The sequence below is a fragment of the Pteropus alecto genome, unplaced genomic scaffold (assembly GCF_000325575.1).
Source record: "Pteropus alecto unplaced genomic scaffold, ASM32557v1 scaffold94, whole genome shotgun sequence".
Classification (NCBI taxonomy): Eukaryota; Metazoa; Chordata; class Mammalia; order Chiroptera; family Pteropodidae; genus Pteropus; species Pteropus alecto.
The window spans coordinates 13,694,895-13,717,612 of NW_006437736.1; the positions used below are offsets into that span (position 1 = coordinate 13,694,895).

The window sequence follows — 22,718 nt, forward strand, 5'->3', positions numbered from 1 at the left end:
CCTTCCTTCCTTCCCTCTTTCCTTCTTCCTTTCCTTCCCTCCTTCTGGGGTTCAGGGGAGAGGCTCAAAGTGTTCCTGACTGGATTTTGGCAAAGGTGACACATTCTGAAACTTCCCTAGATTTCTAAAGGTGGTAAGATATTGCTACAAGCAGGGGTAAAATAGCACAGTCCTTGTTGCTGTCTGGGGGAGTTCCCTGCTGTGTGTCCAGAATGGAGTTGGGTAACTTGTACCCAAACCTAGGCTGGAGGTACTGGATATACCAGGGTACATCTAGATCTCATTACTCTGAAAACTTTTAAAGCAAATTGAGATTTGTCCAGATATACTTAGATGGGCCGAGCTTTGGAATTTGCTGCTTCTCACTATACACATACAATTTTATTCCTTTGCAAGCTGTCTCTGCCAATGATGGTTATTGAAGCTCAAAGGAGAATGAGTAATTATAATCAACAAACCCTTCTGAAGGTACGTGTGTGAAGCCCGTACCTTCATTTGCAATTTCCAGAGCATAGGTACTTCCATTACATTGCATCTTATGTCGTTAATGAACTTAAGAATCTAACCAGATGAGGTGGTTCCTCATTTCCAACTCCTCCCCTAACAAAAAGGAATACAGAATTTTATACTTACAAATTAAAGAGATTCATTGACTCAAGTAGAGTTGCGAAAGAAATTAGTTGCATTTAAATGAGACAATAAAAACTAGATAAAATTGTAACTTGCGAGTTGGATATTATTATTAGTTGAAGAAAATGGCCTTAGGGATTCATGACACAGTAGACAGAACTCATTTAAAACAGGACTGAGAATGTCTGCTTGTAATTCATAGCATTGCCCTGTGAATATGTACCTCTTAAGTGTTGTGTCTTTGTCTCAAATCTCTTTTATTCGTACTGTGGTTCCAAGTTTAACCAGTAATCTTGACATATGCATGTCAGTAAATTTGCTTTCCAGAGGTGTGTAAATGACTTTATGAGTTAAGAGAATCTTATGTATTAGACTTCAATTTGGGAAGTAAAGTTTTAGACGAGATTTTAAGAGGACTAAGAGAATTTCATAAATGTTTATAAGCTTGATTTGTTAGGTTTACAGGATTGAATAAGAGTTTAGAAAGATTTTGCCTGATAGGTTCATCTTGTTGGGCATTTTAAAATGCTTTAGTATAAGTATATTAAATGCCACTAGGTTTAAAACATTTAAGGAAATGAAATTTTTATTTTTAAAAAGAGAAAGTCCAGCATAATGTATAAGAGCATGGACTCTGGAACCAGATTGTGAAGGTCAGGGGTCAGCAAACAGGGGTCAGCAAGCCTATAGCTTGTCTATGTACAGTCTGTAAGCTAAGAGTGGTTTCGATATTTTTAAATGGTTGAAAAAAATAAAAAGAATAATATTTTGAGACATGTAAAATGATACAAAATTCACATTTCAGTGTCCATAAAAGTTTTATTGGAATACAGCTATGCTAATTTGTTTATGTATTGTCTACAGCTGCTTTCATGGTATAACAGCAGAGCCGAGTAGTTGTGACAGTGACTGCAAGGCCTACAAAGACAAAAACATTTACTGTTTGGTTCTTTATAGATAAAGCTTATGACCCTGGTATAGGTTCAAATCACAGTTTTGCAACATGAGTATAAGCTTGGGCAAGTCACTTAGCTTCTCTGTGTCTCAATTTCCTCATCTGTAAAATGGGGATAATAATAGTTGTTATTACTAAGTTACTGTGAAGATTAAATGAATCAATATTTGAAAAATACCCAGAATAATGCCTGATACATAGTAAATACGATATAAGTATCTAAACTCATATTGTTAAACTTGATTTAATCAAACATTAAAGAGTAAGTAAAAAGGATTATTTCATTTAATAAAAATATTTTTATAAATATAATTTATAAATTGAACCTGGATTAACAAAATCTAGAATTTTATATATAGAACTTTGATAAACTAAATATTAAACACTGAAGTGTCTTAATTAGTCCTTTCTTAGCACCAGAGTCCTTCTTGGACTTGTGAGTCAAGTTTATGTCAAGAAGTCTATGGAGTAGGAGACCAAACTGGGAGATGGGGGTGTATAATGGGTAGGTATTTGGAGTTATGTTTGGACTTCCTAGCTGTGATTTTGGATGTCTTATCTATAAAGTAGGGTTAGTAATACTGATTTCATAGGGGCATTATGAAGATTATAAGCACTACTGCACATAAAGTGTTCAGTGCAATGCCTAGATTTTAGTAAGCATTCAATAAACATCAGTTATTATCATTTCCCCACTGGGTACATAGTGAGTTATTGCTAATCAGTTATTACTCTCCTAGCAGAACAGAAAGTTATGTGTGTGATACGGTTTGAGTGGTACTGGGGAGTCCTCCTTGATTTTCTGAAATTCTACCATATTACATGCTTTCAGTTACACATTGCCCTCTCCAGGGATCCTCTTTTTGCAAGTATGTACTTCCCAGTGGGCATCCCTTCCTCTTCGGAATGGTTTATTTTATTAGGTACCAGGTATTTGCTTTACAATGGTAGCCTGAGAACAGTGAACATGAAATGGATAGGATTTGTGTACAAGGAGAAAAAAGGGTATGGGGTTAGGGCCTCTGAAAGATGGTGGAAAGGTAAAGAGACATTTTGCACAATTTTCAAGCCTGTCCGTCTTTCTGTTCCCCTGAGGTGTCAGAGCAGTTTCCTTGCCTTCTCAGAAATAAGTATACGCAGCAACGTACCTCTGGTCCCTTGCCGCCTCCATCTTTGAAATCTGCAGGACAGCCAGAAAACAAACCTGTCCCAGGGCGCCACCTGCTGTCTATCAGTCTCCTCTCCTGCACCCTGGGCTGGGCTGGGACTTCTGACCTTTTGGCTCTAGCCCATCATCCTTGCTTACCTACCAGCAGCCCTGAGCACCTCCTGCCCTTCTTCACGACATCAGGACTCCCTTCATTTTGGAGACAGGTGAGATTTCAGGGTTTCTCAGTGACCTTGAGGTTTGACACCAGACCCAATTCTGTAGTAGATGGTGGGGCCTGAGGCTTAATCTATGATTAAAAACCGTTTCTTGCATCATGTCTATGCTTTCCTAGTTTGGAGCAGTGGGAATAATACCACCAAGGTGACCTGGACAAGTAGTGAGGAAGGAGGAAAGAGGAGTGACTCACTGTGCACCTTCCCTGTAGGTTACCAGCTTGAGGTCTCAGGATGCATTGGACTCTATTTTAGTCTCTGGAATTTGTCATCATCCAGTGCTATTTTCCTCATTACGTAGAGGTGGCAGAGGGATTGGGGGCAGGCCTTTGTCTCCATGGACATTATGACAGTCCCGCTAGAGGCAATTTGGAAGGGGGCAGGCCTAGAAGGCTAGAAAGTAGGCCCCCGATTTGACCCTAGCAACTCCCGTGTCAAGGCCTTTATCTGAAATTGAGGCCTAGAAAGGGCAGGAATCCCCTTGAGTCACAGTGCACCTCCCGGGGGGAGAACAAGAATGAGCTGAGCCCAGTATCCCGAAACCCTGGCTTCGCCAAAGCTCAGAGAGCCCCTCCTAGCTCCATTGTTCTTTGGGCTTTCCATCAAACAAGTCCTAGAGTCCGCGATCCTTTTAAGAACTCTGAGTCGACATCGACGACTTCCCCTTTAAGACTCACGGTTCCTCCTGTCACGCTGCGTCGCAGTCTTAAGGCCCCGCCCCTTAAAACAGTTTACGCGACTCAGCGACAGCAGCGCGGCGGTCACGGCCCCTTTAAGCTCGAGCTCCTCCCCTGGCTCCCAGTCCCCCTCCTTTCCTTTCCCCCTCCAGCCGGCACCTGGTGCCCCGGCGGGTCGTGCGGCGCGACGCGCGGCGGTGAGCAGAGGGCCTAGGGGGCGCGAGGACATATTCCGGGTCTTTCCCCATCCTTGCCTTGTTCTCGCGGGTCCTGGAGGCAGGGCTGGAGCTGCGACTGGGGCGCGGGAGATGGGGTGGTCCGGAGCGCCAGAGGGGTGGGCCCGGACTGGCGGACCTGGGGGAGGGGCTCAGGTGACACTGGGTGAGGGGATGGCCCCACGCGGTGCTCGTCCGACGACAGGGAGTGTAGGGGACTGGTATTACGGTCAGGCGGCGTTCCCACTCTTCCCTGCTTGGCAAGTGCCCCGCTACAGCCGGTTGCGGAATTGTCCCCACGTAGTCTCCTTGAGTCCAGGCCCCTCGGTGCTGGGCGGTTGTCGCCCAGTCCTGCCGCCGCCTGAGACCGCAGTCATGGAGGCCTCTGGAGAGGCCCCAGCTGGAAGCAGTGGCCTTTGGGGGCGGCAGGAGGGCATCGGTCCCCTCTCCGACTCCTGGCAGAGGTGGGGGCCACAGCAAAAGGCACAGAGATGGAAGGTGGCCAGTGGCTAACAACCTGGGATAGTTATCTACTCGTCTCCCCCAGATCCGGCCTGAGTTGGGGTTGGGGAAAGGTATGACTACTGGACCTCAGTTCCAAACCTTCTCTGCCCATCAGAGCGCTGGCGGTCACCATGGCAATGCGGGAGCTGGTGGAGGCCGAATGCGGGGGTGCCAACCCGCTCATGAAGCTGGCGGGGCACTTCACCCAGGACAAGGCCCTGCGTCAGGAGGGGTTAAGGCCTGGCCCCTGGCCCCCAGGAACCCCAGCCTCCGAGGCGGTGAGTGTTCCTGAGGTGGAAAGCCCAAGTGGTGGCTTGGGATACTTTCTCCATTGTGTTGCAAATAGTAATATTTACCACTTAATGAGTGTTTACTAAGCAGTGTACTAAACACTGTACATCTTTACATTGATGAAGGCATCCATTTTATAGATGAAGAAACGGAGGCTCAGAGAAGTTTTGTGACTTGCCCCAGGTCATATAAATGGCAGAGCCGGAATTTTAACCAATGTTTGAGTTGTGTGTCTGGTCTTCACCACTGTACCATATTGTCTCTCCTTTCTCTTCTGTCCTAGGTCTCTAAGCCTTTGGGAGTGGCCTCTGAGGATGAGGTAAATATACCAGTCTCTTCTATTGCATTTTTCATTTGCCCATTGTTTTTATTTTAAACTTTGCTCACCCTTATTTCAGTCTTTGGACTTTCCTGACCAAATGAAATTTACCTTAGCCCTCTTGTTTTTTTAAATGTATTCTTTGAGTATTTCCAAATCTATAGTTTCTGTGTTTTCCTTCCCTTGTGTTTGACATGAATATCTCCCATCCAGTAGGTCCATCTCTTCATTTCACCATCTCTCTTCTAACAGTTGGTGGCTGAGTTCCTCCAGGACCAGAATGTACCAGTTGTATCCCGTGCCCCTCAGACCTTCAAGATGGATGACCTCCTGGCAGAGATGCAGGAGATTGAACAGTCAAGCTTTCGCCACGCACCCCAGAGAGGTGGGTCCAGAGTCTGGTGGAAAGGGAGAGCACCATTTTCTGTGCAGATAGGGCCAAGAGAGCTTCATATTTGGATGCTGCTGGGACTGGGGAACTGAGATGCACAAGGAAACAATTTTCATGTGCACTCAGGCACGATATAGAGATATGTATTTCTTAGTGTTCTCTCTTTCTCTCTCTCTTAAGCCCCTGGTGTGGCAGACTTGGCCTTGTCTGAGAACTGGGCCCAAGAGTTTCTTGCAGCTGGAGATGCTGTGGATGTAACTCAGGATTATAATGAGACTGACTGGTCCCAAGAATTCATCTCTGAAGTTACAGGTGAGGCTCATCATGGTAAAATCTAAAATAGTTCCTATGGGGCAAAGTTCTATACTGTTACCCTAATTCATCTTAGGATATAGAGAGATTTCAGCTGCTTATGACTTTTCTGTACTCTTTGACTCATTTCTATGGCGTATGGAACCTGATTTCCCTTAGGTGATAATAATAGGGAATTGAAAGTTATATTAAACAAAGGATTAGGTTTGAACTGGATAAGAGGGGTGTGTGTGTGTGTGTGTGTGTGTGTGTGTGTGTGTGTGTGTGAGAGAGACAGAGAGACAGAGAGACAGAGAGACAGAGAGACAGAGAGACAGAGAGACAGACACACGAGGAGTTATGTTAAATTCTTTGTTACCTGGAACTTTATTGCTATGGTTTGGTGGAAAGATTAGGTAGATGGCGGTGTGGCCCAGGAAGAGAGAAATATTTAGCATAGCCCATGAAATTCTGGCATTAAGTCGTCTTGAACAGGGTTGGGCCTTGGAGAGTAGAATTGTTGAGTTCAAGGGCTTGAGATATAAGGTCTTGGAGGATAAAGACCATACCTTAGTCATGATAATAAAAATTAATAATAATAGCTAATTTTTACTGTGTTTAAGACTTTGTATGAAGTACTTTAAATACATTATCTTTTTAATCCCACGAGAACTTTGAGATAGTTATTGTTTTTATTCCTAGTTTACAGATAAGAAAACTTTGCCCAAGGTGACAGCTTTGTGAATGGTGGAGTTAGGATTTGACTCTGGGTTTGAATGATTCCAGACCATGTGGGTTTAACTATTATGCAGTACTGCCAGGCCTGCAACTTCAGCTCTTCAGGTCTCAGCCAAATTTTCCCTCTTTGAGAGTGTCCCATGCTCACTGCATCTTTTGGGATTGATTTTTCTCCCCCTAAGCTGATCTGATTAGGGGCATGGGAGAAGGGCATTCTCTTCAGTTTTTCTTTTTCCCAATTACTCTCAAAGAGAACCATTGTTAGCCTTTTTCCAATTTAAGAAATCGAGAATAACATGAGATACAAATGGAGAAAGTTACAAAGATTCTAGACTCTCATGGTGCTCACGTCATCATAGTTCCTGAATTTTCTGGAGAGGGTTAATAAGACCTAATTGGTTTCTCCCCTCATCATTTTTATTCTCCTAAAGATAGGGCTTCCTTCACACAAGAGAAAAACCCCAAAATCTAATAGCGAAAGCTCACCTTTAATAAAAGCTACTAGTCTCTTTTATAATGACTGCCTTTCCTTCCCTTAAGTTGGAGTTTAAGGTTAACAGTAGGTGCTCTTGGTTTCATTAATAGTGCTAAGTATGTCATATTCTTAAACCCATTTGATCTCTACGGTAACACTTATAAGGTAGGTACTCCTTCCCCATTTTATGTATAAGGAAACTAAGATTTAGAAAGGTTAAATACTTTGTCCAAAATCATTCAGTAACGGAGATGATGTTGAAACTCTCATGTCTGTTTGATGCTAGGCTCCATCTTAGAACCATTATACTATCATTGAGAATCTTTTCTGTGGAATTACCTCAAGTGAAAATCTGAGCAGTAATAGACTCCCCACTAGACTGAAACTCAGTTTCCAATAAAAACCTTAGACTTAAGTGCTATCTCTTATCACAGAGAGACTTTTCTTATAATGTGTGGGCATCACTTATTTTTCATAACTCAAAATAAAATCATTGCTACTGCAAGCATTGAGATTGATGAGATTTTTGTTACAATACTTGAATTGCTTGCAATTAGTGAAATCTTCCTTAAGTTATAATTGAAAAACAACATTAGAAAAACACATTAGACCTCTTTGGGATATCTCTTTCTTTTGTTATATGCATTCTTTTGTAACTGCCTGCTTCACAGGCAGGGACATGGGAAGCTAGAAAGGGAAGTTGAGCTATTTGGGGTCTGCCTTCATAAAAATGTCCTATCGCAGTAGTATATTGCTTTGAATGTAGTGCACCTTCAGTATTTATTGAATGAATGAAATGAGATTTGGGAGAAAGAGCTCAAGGAAATTGATTTTCTAGTAATTAACTTTTTTATTATCCTCATAACATTTGCGGATATTATATTGATGATATAAGTTACCTATTACTTTATGGATAAGTAGACTTTGAGATGAGAGGATATGTTGTTAAATCCTTATTATTTTCAAATCTCCATTGTTAAGATTCTAGAATTGTTTAAAAAGAACCTTGAAGTTTAGTTTTTTTCTTGTTTCAGTGTTTTCTTTGGAAATAATTATAGTTTCATTGGAAGTTGCCAAAAATGTATAGAAAGGCTCTGCATATCTTTCACTCTGTTTTCCCCAATGGTAATATTTCGTATAACTGTTAGTTATGCACAATATCAAAATCAGGATATTGCTGTTGGTACAATCTGCAGAGCTTTTTAGATTTCACCAATTCAACATGCCCTTATTTGTGTGTATGTTTGTATTTTTCTGTGATTTTGTCATGTGTTGATTTGTGTAAGCACCACCACAATCAAGATATAGAATTATTCGATCACCACATGAAGCTCATTTTCTAGTCTGCCATGTTTCTTGATGGAATCCCCCCACCCCTTAATCTTATGGGCTAAAAAATTCTCCATCTCATGATTATTCAGCTCTAGGAATGAAATACATCTTTAAGGAGTTTTGAATTTAGAGAGCCTGAGCTAACTTGGTATATGAGGTTCATATGATAATCTAGAAAGATAAACTTGCACTTTCAAAGGAAAAGCAGTGGGCAGCAGTAGCAGAAGATGAATGCCATAGATCTCCCCTGGATGGCAGAGGTAGAGGCTATGGAATAGAAGGAATAATGTTCTCCTTACGTTGTTTTCTACTTTTGGTGTGGGTTTGCCCTGAGCGGACAGCTATGATAATAATAATAGCTAATATTTGTTACTTTGTATTTTATGTATGCATTATCTCATTTGGTCTTCACAACAGTCCCTGTAGGGTAGCTATAATTATCTCTATTTCATAGATAAGGAAGTGAAAATTTAGAGGGTTAAGTAACTTGTCTGAAGATACACAATGAATAAGTCATGCAGTTGGGATTTGAGTGCACGTAGGATGACTGTGAACCTACATTCTTTACCACTGTGCTTTTTAGCAAATGCAGAAACTTTCATGGGGATAGGTAGGAAGTTCTAAGTTTTTATCTTTTGAGCTTAGAGTAGATGTGCTCAGATGGAATGAGCACACTATGAGAGCTGTATGAGGTGAACATTCTGAATTGGATATTTGGTTTCTAGATTGTTGGTTCTAACTCTGCTAATCTCTGTGACCCTAGGACAGTCCTTTCCCCTCTGCAGGCCTTAGTTGCTTCAATTTCAGAGGTATCCAAAAGGATCGGATTTTCTGTAAGAATTTTTCAAAAAATATTGTGAAGGCCAAGTAGTGTTCTTTTGGTTATTTTATTTTGACTTCTTTGTTGAAGCAGGTTCTCAATGCCAGAAAATTTTGCATCTTGTGGCTGATATGACCAAATACCAAATTACAGCTATTTGGAGATGACTTTTCTTACCTCTGGGATTTGCTTCTAATCTACCTCATGTCTGTTTTAAAGTCCAGGTGCTTTATATTTCTCTGTTGCTTCTTGCTCTTGAGAGGAGCTTTCACAGAAACGGTGCTCTATAATTCAAGGAGCACTTGCGGCCAGAGTATGCTTCTGCAAAACACTCTAGTTGAGAGTAAGGCGTGACTGAAGAGTGAGGAGGGACTGGTTATTTTTCAACAGAATGGGACAAAGGAAAGGGGAGGTATTATAAAGTCTATTTAAGTATTAAACATCTCCTTATTAGGTCTCTATTCTTGAGCCAACAGTCTAGTTGGGGCAAAGGAAAGAGAAATGTTGCCTGTAAGAACTAATGAGAGAAATCAGGGTATAAATGTTGAGAGCCCTTGAAATTAAGAGAAAGAATTTATGATTAAAAAAATGGTCAACTCTTTTATTATTTTAGTAATATATTATTTCTTTATAAGTAGGTGTACTCTGAGAGTCTTGATTCTTTTTTTTTTTAGATTTTGACATTACTTTCTCAGATGTTGAGATTACTTTGTTGAAATTATTCAGGCAAAGTTTCAATTAAATGGAATATAAAGTTCTAAACACTAATACTGAGGGGATGATTATGCCTTCTCAGTGTTAAAAGCAATGACAAATCTTCAAATTGGAAACAAGACAGGATGACTGTTGTAACATCTGGTTTGAAAAGATGTGGATACAGAGCAGAAGGAATGAGCACTGCAGGTTCATGCTTTCTCTATGTTTATTCATTCTTTAGGGCCTGTTTGAATAGTCTCCTTGCCCCGCTCCCTTTTTTCCTGGCCCCAGAATAGTAAAGGGCAAAGTCCTGGAGGTTGAGAAACAGTTCAGCCCCCTCATTCGATCTGTCGCCCTTGTTCTGAAGTTGCACCAGTACCCTTTGCCACTAGAGCTAAGACAGTTTCGGAATTAAGTCTAAAAATCATAGCCCTTAAAACTAATCAAAAGTGACTTAAGTCAGAATTATGTTTATCCCGGGGGGATGGGGACATGAGGGAGCCTTCAAGCGAACTGTAAAGTGTTTTATATCTTGATCTGAGTGGTGGCGATTTGAGTGTATTTATATGTAGAAATTAATGAAGTGGTCTACTTATGTTTGGTACACTTTATGTACTTTCACGTTTGTATGTTACATCTCAATTAAAAAATGAAAAAAATAAATATCCAGTGAGAAGAGTGGACCCATGTATCTTTTAATTCTAGCCCAGCATTCCGCTTCTCAGATTCTCTTGGTAGGTATATTAAGATGAAATATGAGGCTCCTTTCGTTGGGAGGGTGTGAACTCTGTGCATGGAGAACAGACCAGAGATTTGGTCAAGGAACAGGAGCTCTTCTGTTCTTTCTTAGCTTGTCGCTGCTTCCCTGCAGCACCTTCAAGGAAGGTGGAGGCCCTAGTGCCTGCTATTTTTTTTTTTTTTTTTGAAGTCTCTGGCACTTCGTGCAAAAGGGTTTGGTCCTTACTCTTTTCCTGAGCCTCCTTGTTTTGTTTCTTGTTCTCAGCTCAGTAAATTTCTAGCCCGGGACCTTTGGGGGTGTTGTTTGGATATTGAAAATTTAGTAGTATATCTATATTTTTTTGACCAGGGGTCAGTGATGAATAAGATTTCATCTGCTTTGGCTTGATTAAATTAGGACTGTCTTTTTGTCTGATCCCTCACTGAATCCTGTGTGATTTCCCCAACTCTCTATTGCTTGTAGACCCCTTGTCTGTGTCCCCTGCCCGCTGGGCTGAGGAATATCTGGAGCAGTCAGAGGAGAAGCTGTGGCTGGGAGAGCCTGAGGGAACAGCTGCCACTGATCGCTGGTGAGTGCAGCTGCTGCTTTCTGGATGGGTCCCTGTGAAAGGAGGATTAGACAGTTTTCCCAGCCTCTCCCAGCCTTCTTCATTCACATGTCCAAACCAACTCATATCCCCTTATTTTCTGCATTAAGGTTTCCACTTGTATTATGACCCCTATGAATTTATGTCTCAAATATAATTGGGTCAAGATTTCTAACTATCCTAACCAAAAGTTTGTAAATTTGCCTTAGGTACCCTGTTCCCTTTTTAATTTGAGTCTGTCTATTTCTTCTTTCTGCAAAGATGTGTTTTGGAAACAGAGAGGTAAAAGGATATAGCTAGTGCTTTGTAGGTCCTCCGCAAGAGAGTGGAATAGGGTCACCCTCTTATCCTCCACAGGAACTGTAATTGCTGTGGGCTGGGAGTGGAGAATAGCATGGGGAAGGTGATGGCTGACGAATGTGTAAAATTGGTTTGTTCTTATCTGTTCCAGGTCTGATGAATATCATCCTGAGGAGGACCTGCAGCACATGGCCAGTGACTTTGTGGCCAAAGTGGATGACCCCAAATTGGCTAACTCTGAGGTGAGCCACACTCCACTACTGCTTTGCCCAGCACAGCTGGTCTTAGAAGTCAAGGGTCTTGCTTTTCTTACCCAGGTTTAGTTTAAACAGGAGATGAGATCCTAGGTCCATTCCTTCTTTCCTGGAGAACAGAGATCTAGGATCCCGCCTCTTCCTTCTAACATTCTTTCCCTCCTTTCCTTGCCTGCTAACCCTTTCTCTTTTCTGTGTCCTCTCAAATCTTTAGAGCCAGAAATCCCTTCTTTTTGCTCTCTGTGTTTGCAGGGTCTTTAGCATATCTTGTCTGCAGCTAGAGATGGTCAGGGGGAGGAGTAAGTGCAGGCTCCTGTTGGGCATGGTTGAGAGTGCACACCTGGAAGTTCTCTCCCGAGTGGCCTATGTGTGTCTCTGTGCCCCAGTTCCTGAAATTCGTGCGGCAGATTGGCGAGGGGCAGGTGTCCCTGGAGTCCGGTGCAGGGTCGGGCCAAGCTCAGGCAGAACAGTGGGCAGCAGAGTTTATACAGCAGCAGGTAGGACATTGTCACTTCCCAGTCCCACTTCAGAGCCAGCTGGTGCCTAGGCCTTGGGTTCAGTGTTCAGTGGTCCCAGATGGGTAAGGGATTTTATTGCCAGCTTGTATTGGTAGCATCCAGGTCCTGAGTGGGTGGGAAAAAGATTCTGAGAATGTTCTTCTCAGAATTGTCCAGGTTGGTGGTATTTAGTTGGTGTTTAGCAAGTGGAACGTTGGTGGTGGTGTGACCAGGCCTTCTCTGTCACAGGGTACATCAGATGCCTGGGTTGACCAGTTTACGAGACCAGTAAACACATCTGCCCTTGATGTGGAATTTGAACGAGCCAAATCGGCTATAGAGGTGAGAGCAGATAGTGCAGGAACAGACACTGCAAAGGGGAAAAGACTCCATCGGAGAGAGTGGGTGTGTTAACCTCAGAGATGATGAATGTCATCTGTGTCAGACTTGCTTGGGATGGGGCGGGTGCCTCCTCCAAATGCCATTCCTGGGCATCAACTCAGATTAAATCAGATTCTAGGAGTAGGATCTAGGAATCTGCATTAAAAAAAACTCTCAAGATGATCTTAAACACATTGAAATTTAAGGACTACTGCTTTAAGGAGCTGAGGGTGGAGTGGAGTGGTCATGATGGATCTCCTTTTTCTATCTTGTTCCTTTCTTTACAGTCTGATGTCGACTTCTGGGACAAGCTGCAGGCCGAGTTGGAGGAGATGGCAAAACGGGAAGCCGAGGCTCACCCCTGGCTTTCTGAGTATGACGACCTCACAACCGCTTCCTATGATAAGGCAAGAGCTGGTTTTTCAGGTTGCAGTATTTTCTTGTTTTGTTGTTTTTCCTTTAATTCTGAATTTGGGTACCCACTTCTAGTTAATTATTTTTTTGAGGCCCTTTCCATGAAAAGAAGTATAAAACATTCTCTTGCTTCTATTGTCCTCTAGTAATTGAGATTATGCTTTATTCTTAGGATATAAAGGTTAACGGTAATAGACCACCTTTGTCAAATAACAATGATACGGTGACATAATACCTGTGATAGATGTTTGCACATAATGTATTAAGAGCATAGACCAAAGAGCTCTGCTTTGGAGGTTGAGACCATTTTGAGAAGATTGATGACTCCTTTGGTAGAGAGTGGTAGTTGGTCGACTGTCTTTGTGCCTCCACATTTTAAAATCTATTTACTTTTTGAACTCACAAGTTTATTTTACATTCTAATCTCTTCCTGTAGATACTAACCACTTGCCCCAATTTAGGGTGTTTTCAAAGAATTATGCTAAATAACTTAAATGTTAGGAAGGTTTTCCAGCAGTCAGTGGTGAAAGATGATCAAATTTTGCATATAGCATATATTATTAATTTAGAAGCATATGTTATTTCAGGGATATCACTGTGAAAAAATATTACTTGTGAATTGTAGGATATTTGAGGTTGTGGTTAATAATTGAGCTGCTGAGTTGCAGCATGATGGGGAAGGGAGAGACTTGCTTGGCTTTGTAAAAGGCAAACCAGGGACTGGGGAGGTGAGGAGTGATGTCTTTTCCTCAGCTCAGATCTGGTCGGAAAAGGATTCTGGAGCTAGAACCAGAGCCTGAGATGTAAGGCGGGATGCTGGAGATAGATCTTGACATAAGGGAGCAAAGATAGAGAAGAATAAAGTTCAAGATAACTTAAAAAAGGCTAGGATTTGAAAGCCGTTGGCAAATCAGCCTAGTACTAGGAAAAAATGTGATTTTGTTTATCATCCGAACCTGATTTCCTGAGAGCTCTCCTGTGATGTAATAGAAAAGAGAGCTGGCTTCTTGAGACCCTGCTGTGTATTTTGCCATAATAAGAGTTTCTTCTATAGAATTCTAATGAGGAGGAACTAAAGGAAATACTTGGAGATGATACTTTTATTAATTTGTATTAACAAATCTGATAACTTGCATAGACTCAGTCAACTTATAAATGGCAAGTTAGAAAACTTTAGATAAAAGTTTACATGCTTTTGATAAATACAGACATAGCACTAGTTTCACGTGAGCAGCATTTCCTCTTAGCTTTTTTTAACTCCTATATTAATGACATCCAGGCGGAATAAATTTTTTAATTCAAAACTTAAAAATATACTTATGTTTTTATATTTTTAAACCCTATTTGATACCACTGATACCTTGGGATATTATAAAATTAGGATTAGAAACATTTGCATTAATATGCCACAAAAATGTGCTGTGCTTTTATTACTCTCTAATAATGATCAATTCAGATTTTATCTGGCTGTATACTGTTACTGAATTATATGTCATTAGTACTTTTTTTTTCAAATGTGGATTTGACTCTCAGATACATTCATGGGTCTCTGAATGTACAATTTTTTATTGGTGGTCCTTAAATTTTTGAGACAACTTAGCACCTATGGCTCAAGCAGATATTATATATTGTTAGCATAAAGGAGAACTTTCTGTGATGGGACACAGCCTTAGTAGTGATCCTGTTTTTTGCAGTGTGATCTTATGAGATTTTTGTATAGACCAGACAATGATCAGACCTAATGATTGGCGTGGATTAGACTTTTTAGGATGAAACAGCGACCCCAAGCTTATCCTGTATTCTGTGGGTTGTTGGAGGTTCCTCCAGAGTACTCTTTTTTTCATTTGTGCAGATATTCTAATTTTGAAAAATTCCTCTCTGGTCAGCAATTGTAAAACCTCGGTGAGGATAGATAACAGATAGCACGGACAAGAGGATACTTAGGGAACCCTGTGGTTGCAACATGGTGGCACCGACTTGTTGGATTGTCTGCTGAGGATAATATCTATTTACGAATAGTATTTTAAACTTTTTGGTAAAGCTTTGGTGAACATTTAATGTTTTCAGTAGCTCCGAGAGGCAGGAATTACTTTCATTAGGAAATTGTGTTGTAGATGGCAATGATCACTGTTTCCTATGGGGTGGCTTAAAACATGTACTGATGATGGACAGTAGTTGAGAATGAATGCAGAAGGATTTATTTTGTTGAACTTTAATAGTTTAAGATGGGAGTTGGCAAACTATGGCCCATGGGTAAATCTGGCCTGCCACCTATTTTTTTATGGCCTGTGAGCTGAGAATGGTGTTAACATTTTTAAGTGTTTGTAAAAAAAAAAAAAATAAAAAAATAAAAAAATTTTGTGACATATGAAAAGTATATAAGCCATGCTTATGTTTAAAAATATTGTCTGTATTTGCTTTCTCACTGCAATGATGGAGTTGAGTAGTTTCGACAAATATTTATTATCTGGCCCTTTACTGATAAGGCTTGCTCTGATGCCTGGTAAAGGGTCATTTTTTACATTCTGAGTTTTCATATTTTACAGAGATGTCCCAGGAACGTTATCTATTCTCAACATGAATATACTTTTTATACATTTACCCCAAATTCATCTCTTATCTATTTTGCTCCTTAAACCTCCATTGTTATTATTTAATTTTTTGTCACAAATAATTTGCATCTGATGACTTTTAACTTTCTGATAAGATGTGTTTCTGGTTTTTCTGCAGTTTCACAAAAACAGTGAAAAAGGGCCTCAACTCATGTTTTTGTTATGTACAGTTTCATTCTGATTTGTCTTTTACTACATTTACCCTGCCTGGTGTTTTGCATCTGGTCATTGCGGTATGCTGTTTTGTGATAGTAACCTCCAAAAGGAACATTTTATTTGCTTGTCCCAAGCCATACAGCTTATTAGTGACTCCCATTTTACCGTATTACTTCTCTGCCTAACACGAAATACCAGTAGACGAAGCTTTGCACATAGCATCATAACTCTTCCCTCAAATGAGAAATCCTCAGCTGGAGGAGAACAGTGTCTTTCTGCAGCATTTTCTGTCCTCAGGATTTTAGGATCTAGCGTTCATTTACTCTCAGATACAGATTAATATTAATAACTTTTAAGAATGAAATTGGGGAATAAATTAAAATTTTCAAAGTGTTCGAACACGTTATCCCATTAGTGTGGACAGTGAGACCATGAGCTAGGTAAGAGTTGCATTTGAATGCAGGGCCTCTGACTCCAGATTGCCTTTCCTTTATACGTCATCACACTATTGCAGAATGCTAGGAAATGCCCTTTGAATAGCTAAGGAGAGCTTATCTCATTACTATAAGCAAGTCCTGTTATGACATGTTATGTCCAGTGGTGAGAAGTCAAGGATGTGGATATACATGCCTCTAAAGACTTCCTAAAATAAGCTTATTCCCAGCATGGATCAGAGTTTGTAGACTAGTCTAGCTTTCTAGTTATTGCGAACAGGAGATAGCAGCATGAGTACAATACTGAATGATTTTACTGTAGTCATAGATCTCCTTTATAATATGGACAATTTGCCAGCATTTATTCAGATACTTTTTTGGAGGCCTTCATCTTCTTCTCCACTTCTGTCTTGGTTGTCATCTCTCATTTCTGCTGCTCCCTGTCATACTGGTTTCTCACTTGGCTTGTCTTCCTTATAGGGGTACCAGTTTGAGGAGGAGAACCCCCTGCGTGACCACCCCCAGCCTTTTGAGGAAGGGCTGCGGCGACTTCAGGAGGGGGACCTGCCAAATGCTGTGCTCCTTTTTGAGGCAGCCGTGCAGCATGATCCTAAGCACATGGAAGTGAGCGACTCATTATTCTGACTACAAATTAGAGGCCCCAAAGAATGGTGCAGATGGATTAGGGCCTGGATGATGGCCTGGGGTGGGAGGTGAGAGTGAGATGGTGAGTGGGGGAAGCCAGAGGAAGGGAAGATAGAAAGGTGAATACATAGGTGATGGAATCTGTGAACTTCTCTCTAGGCTTGGCAGTATCTGGGTACCACCCAGGCAGAAAATGAACAGGAACTGTTAGCCATCAGCGCACTGCGGAAGTGAGTACACCGAAAGGTGGGGTGAGTTGCTTCTAGGACTCTGCAAATAGCCTTTAGAGCGAAAGGAGCCCAGACCCAGATCCTTCTTTCCTTTCTGGCTGCTAACAAAAGTGTTTCTCATGATTGAAACTAAGGTTTGGAGTGAATTAGAGATAACTGGTTGCATCCTTTCAACAGCTTTTGGTTTTATTTGTGGGACCCTGGCTGTTTCCCTGGCAGCTAAAATGTTCTCCTTCTAAGATCTGTAACTTTATTAATAACTTAGATATAGAGGATTTCTTCTATATCTTCATCTTAGGGAGTTGGTGGGTGAGGCCATTGTGATTGTGCGTTCCAGAGCTTGGCTTGGATCCCATGGTGCTGACGGGTGCTAGTGTCACTGCGTTACCGGCTCTGCCCATCTCTGTCCACACAGGTGTCTGGAGCTAAAGCCAGATAACCGGACAGCACTGATGGCGCTGGCTGTCAGCTTCACCAACGAGTCCCTGCAGCGACAGGCCTGTGAAACCCTGCGAGACTGGCTGCGCTACACACCAGCCTATGCCCATCTGGTGGTGTCTGGGGAAGAAGGGGCTAGTGGGGCAGGACTGGGCCCCAGCAAGCGCATCCTGGGCTCTCTGTTGTCTGAGTGAGTGAGGAGTTCCTGGGATGAGAATGGGAACCTGATTAGGAGGAGAACCTTGATTTTGGAAGTTTGGATAGATTGAGACTTAAGGGTCTAAGAGTGGGATGGGAGACCCAGGGTCCACTTAAAGGAGGTCGGCCTTCTACAGTGTAATTCTGGGATGAGACGGAAAAACAGGTTTCTAACTTGGAATTAGAGTAGGAGAGGTGACTGATATGTGATTGAATTTCAGGGATATGATTGAATAAATAAGGAATTATTTCGGAGGGGTAGGCACATAGACATATCCATCTACATTCTTTTTTGTGTTTTTTTTTCAGCTCCCTGTTTCTTGAAGTGAAAGAGCTTTTCCTGGCAGCTGTGCGCCTGGACCCTACGTCCATTGACCCTGATGTACAGTGTGGGCTGGGAGTCCTTTTCAACCTGAGTGGGGAGTATGACAAGGCAGTGGACTGTTTCACAGCTGCCCTCAGCGTTCGTCCCAATGTGAGCCTCAGGGGAGGAATGGAAATAGGACATGACTGTACCCTAAGGAAAAATCATTTGTTGGGACCTTTGGAGTCATGTGATATTTCATTCCAATGTTCTATGTAGTGATTACTTTGGGAGAATTGGGAAAAGAAGGGAATACAGGGTCATCTGCCCTTAAGGGAGTCTGCATGGAGCGAGAGTGGTTATATTGTGGCCACATAATGAACTGTTGAGGAGAAAGGAATGGGATCATAACAAAAGTTAGCCAAACAGCGTGTTGAACTGGAGGGAGGAATGGGCAGAATTTGATCTGAGCCTGGCTCATGACCCTGACCCTTCTCCATCTCTATCCCAGGACTACTTGCTGTGGAATAAGCTAGGGGCCACCCTGGCCAATGGAAACCAGAGTGAAGAAGCAGTAGCTGCATACCGTCGGGCCCTTGAGCTACAGCCTGGCTATATACGGTCCCGCTATAACCTGGGCATCAGCTGCATCAACCTTGGGGCTCACCGGTGAGCGTATCTATTGAGTAATGAATGAATGAACTCTTTCTCCCTGCCTTTGGCCCTAACTCCTCATTCTCCTGTTACTTGACTAACCAACACCAGCTTTCTTTCTCCCCATGCCAGCTGACCTACCTCCTTCCTTGGTGTTCTTCTCACCAGCTCTCATTCCTCTTCCCTACAGGGAGGCTGTGGAACACTTTTTGGAGGCCCTGAACATGCAGAGGAAAAGCCGGGGCCCTCGGGGTGAAGGGGGCGCCATGTCAGAGAACATCTGGAGCACTCTGCGTTTGGCATTGTCTATGTTAGGCCAGAGCGATGCCTATGGGGCAGCTGATGCCCGGGATCTGTCCACTCTCTTAGCTATGTTTGGGCTACCCCAGTGACAGTGGGATGGGCTGCCCTGTGAGTGTCTGCCTGGAGGGGTCCCTGCTTTGGACGTGACTCCCTCTCCCCAAATGGGCCTACCAAGGGGGTGGGCTGATGACCATAAGTGGTACGGCCTCTCAGGAGCTGCCTCAGTGTAGAGTGGGTGGTCTGTGTTCTAGCTCCTACATAATTGTAGGAAAATGAGCTGTGTTGTCTCTGAGACCCTTGGTAATTCAAGGGCTGCACATCCAGCTACAGATTTCTCTGCTCGTCATGCTCTTTCTTGGTGCTGCTTTTTGGATAGGACCCAGAGATATAGGGTAACTGTTGTCATCAGCTGCCATTTCTGATAGAGTCAACCACATATGTAATGTCTGTTCTTTCCCCCACTTTTACTGGGAGTTGATAAACCGTACAGCTTCCTTGGGCAGCGTGTGTAGGAGGTTCTTCTATTATGTGCCTCCGTGGTGACTATATCTATGATGGGATGTGTCAGGAGTTGGCCTTTTTGATTTAAATGTTGATTTGGCTCAGCAGAGCTGCTGAGTTTTGATAAGGGTGCTTATAGTTCTGTCATTCTTGGACCTCTCCTGGCCTTCTCGGGTGCCCTGGGAATGATGCTGTATGCAGTAATGCTGGCATCATTATTGTAGGGGAATGTAAGAGCTGCTTGAGTCAGTGTTAGGGTGTGGGGTAGGAGGAAGGCTCATTATAGAGTGAGCCTAGAAGAAACCAGATGGGATCAGATCAAGGGCTCTGTGCTGAGGCCTTTGGTAAGAGGACAGAGCAGTAGGATGAGGGATCCGATGAGTGCAGCAGGGTCTGCTCCTCTTAGGCCTGCGAGTAGGGATGGAGCTAGAAAGCACTTCTAGAAAGTTGGTTTAGAGATTGCCATCTTGCCAAATTCCTAGCAAAGAGAGAGTTCAGTGTTACCTCAAGCCTTTGCTGTACTTCTTGAAATGTTTCTAGGTGAGAGTGTGAAAAATCCCTTCCAGAAGATTGAGGTAAGATGAGGCAGCAGCTTGGATTCTTCTCAACTGTCCCCTGCTTGGGTTGCTACACTGACCCCCAGAAATGACTGCTGAGCCTCTTGCCTTGTCTTCAGGAGCTAATGATCAGAGAGATTTCATTTTAAACTACCATGGTCCTGAGGGTTCGTCCTGAAATTTATTTTTCTTTGTATGAATATGTGTACATGATTTAAAAATAAAAATGTAAAATATTTGTATGAAGAATAAATCAAACTGACGTGGAACTGAGTTCTGCTGCCAGGCGTGATGTTGGGGGTGGGGGTTGGTGTTTGGAGGCCTTGTGCACAACAACTGTCCTCTTCTTTCTTTATCTTTCAGATTCTCATTGGTATATTGATCATCCATCCATCCAGTAATTATTAATCACCTAATACATGCTAGGTACTATGAATGAGATGGACAGCGTCTCTGTGTTCATGGAGCTTATGGCTTAGCAGGAGAGACAGACGTTTTACAATCATATGCATTTTTTATACTTGTATTCTATAAGGGAAAATACGGGGTGCTCTGTCATTGTTTGGTATTGTTTTATTGTGAATTACATGAGTGAATTTTTATAGTTTTTTTCAATGCTTAGGGCTTCTTAAGGTTTTCATTCGGTTCTATCTGGTTTTCTCAGGAACAGAGAAAGGTGGGTCACTATCCTGGGGGCACATTTTTAAATATAAGCATATTTATATTTGGTAATAAATGTTCACGGCCACGTTAGAATTAAAAGAAAATGTCTAAAAGAGAATTGGTGCAGTAAATTATCAGACATCGAATTATTGTTTAGCTGTTTAATTATATTTATGGTACATTTTTAAAGGACAGTAAATGCTAACAACAAAATGAGAAAAATTTAGCAAACTACAGGTTATCTCAAGAAAAAATACATTGAAAAGAGAATAAGGAAATATCCCAATATGCTAAAAGTGTTAAGATTATGATTTATTCCCTGCTTCGTCATATTCTGCAATTTCCCATTTATTTATTTATTTAGTCAGTCAGTCAGTCAGTCAGTCCATGTGTCATCCTTTCATAGGAGAGAAAATAAAACCATGGGAGAAGATCACCACCTAGGTGATCTCCGGCTACTGGAGTCCTGGGCTCTGAGGGGACAGGCAGTGTGAAGCCACTGGTCTGGGAGTGGGTTGGGCAGGCCGAGGCAGCAATTTTTACAGTGTAAAGATACAAAAAGGAAAAAAAATCTGGCTCTGTATATGGCTTGAGAATTGAGCTAACTACTGGTTCGAGTGAAATCTCCAGGTTTATCTGCTTTGCCTGCATTTGGTGGCACGATGGGATCCAAGACGGTGGTTTTCTTGCAGGGTCAGTGCCAGGTGCCTCGTTTGAACCCAAGTCCAATTCAGCCAGCATTTACAGAGCCACTGTCATGTGCCAGGTGCTTACTCAGGCATCATGGATACAATTCACAAGGCAGACAAGGTCCCTGCTCTCCTGGCTTACATACTAGTTGAGGGAGAGACAGAATAAGGAAGCAAGTAAGAAAATTTCAAGTGGTTTGTTATATGTGCTATGAAATCAAAAAGGCATGTTGCACTAGAGATAAAGGGAAAGTTCGGGTGGTCAACATTAGGATGGTTAGGAAAGGCCTTTATCATGAGATGATCTGATCTGAGCGAGTGGGAGGATCTAGCTATGGGGAGTTCTGGTTCCAGGAGGCAAATGGGAAGGCTCTGATCTGAGGTTTAAAGCTCTTCGGGAGGAGAGCAGGAATAGCAGGAGCGGGTGGACAGGGGGTCCAAAGCCATTGCAGGGAGGCTCTTTTCTATTATGGTGAAGAGTGTGAATTTTATTATAAGTTCTGCAAGAAATCACCGGAGAGATTTAAGCAGAAAAATGATGTGTGACTTAGTTGTAAAAGACCACTCTGGCTGCAGCATAAAAAATGGATCATGGGGCCGTGGAGGCTGTGGTGGGTCGGACCCGAAGCAGGCAGACCAGCTAGGAAGCTCCTGTAGTAAGCTGGGCGAGGGATGTTAGTGCCTCCGTCCAGGGTGAAGATGGAGTGGAGGGAGGGGTGGATAGCCTGGAGATGTGGAAAGCCGGACAAATTTACTATCTGTATGATAGGTACAACGGGTAGAGAACTTGCTGCTGGATTAGATGTAGAGGGTGAGGGAAAGAACTGAAGGTTGACTTCTATGTTTTCGGCCTGAGCAACTGCAAGAATGGTGCTGCTCTCACCTGAGGGAAGGGAAACTGGGTGGAGCAGGTTTGGAAAGGAGAATATGAAGTTTCATACCAAACACATTAGACTGGAGGTAGAGGTGTCTTTATAGTTATTAAGTAGATAACTCAGATATATAAATGTTGGGAGAAGTCAGAGCTAGACATATAAATTAGAGAGTCTCATTTATATAGATGGTATTTAAAGCCACGAGACTAGATGTGTTTTCCTAAAGAGAAGATGTGATTAAAGAAAAGGGCATAAGGGGGAAAACCTTACTGATTGCCAGGCATTCAGGATCCGCTGAGGCAGGTGATTGTTCCTGTATATGATATGATACAAATCTGTAAAGAGTGACCTTGTTTTTTTTTTTAAATCCGAGTTGCAATTTTCAAGAAACAATTTAACTTTCAATTTTTTTTCTATTTACAGTAAGAAATGTAACTGGCAGATGGTCTGAGTTCTCAGTTCAATATGACCAGAGCATTCTCCCTATAGGTAAACTGATAGAAGGTGAAATGATTAAAAGGCTGCTTGATGAGTAAGGGAAATTAGTCTCACAGGATGTCTTAATGGCCCC

The 22,718-nt window shown here is 42.2% G+C and overlaps 1 protein-coding gene and 1 long non-coding RNA gene across 6 annotated transcripts in view; one reads left to right on the forward strand and one right to left on the reverse strand.

Moving 5' to 3' along the window:
* The window catches only part of LOC112481888, an 11,473-nt gene extending 8,675 nt beyond the window's left edge, over window positions 1-2,798 (reverse strand). Inside the window, exon 1 of the long non-coding RNA XR_003047097.1 lies at window positions 2,734-2,798. This is a non-coding gene — a long non-coding RNA (uncharacterized LOC112481888). The remainder of the gene's footprint in view (window positions 1-2,733) is intronic.
* A 55-nt stretch (window positions 2,799-2,853) lies between these two features.
* PEX5 (peroxisomal biogenesis factor 5) lies at window positions 2,854-20,522 on the forward strand. 5 transcript variants are annotated; one of them, XM_025048758.1, is made up of 16 exons: window positions 2,854-2,959; window positions 4,480-4,642; window positions 4,939-4,974; window positions 5,227-5,359; window positions 5,546-5,677; window positions 10,919-11,024; window positions 11,494-11,584; window positions 11,983-12,093; window positions 12,343-12,435; window positions 12,762-12,881; window positions 16,571-16,714; window positions 16,895-16,965; window positions 17,381-17,593; window positions 17,911-18,076; window positions 18,417-18,574; window positions 18,750-20,522. In XM_025048758.1, the coding sequence occupies exons 2-16, from the start codon at window positions 4,496-4,498 to the stop codon at window positions 18,949-18,951; spliced, it is 1,923 nt and encodes a 640-aa protein (XP_024904526.1). In that variant the 5' UTR covers window positions 2,854-2,959; window positions 4,480-4,495; the 3' UTR covers window positions 18,952-20,522. The 5 variants fall into 5 exon arrangements, with proteins under 5 accessions (XP_024904526.1, XP_024904527.1, XP_006914727.1 ...); XM_006914665.3 differs by lacking the exon at window positions 2,854-2,959 and adding an exon at window positions 3,685-3,842; XM_025048759.1 differs by lacking the exons at window positions 2,854-2,959; window positions 17,381-17,593 and adding an exon at window positions 3,684-3,842.
* Window positions 20,523-22,718: the final 2,196 nt, after the last annotated feature.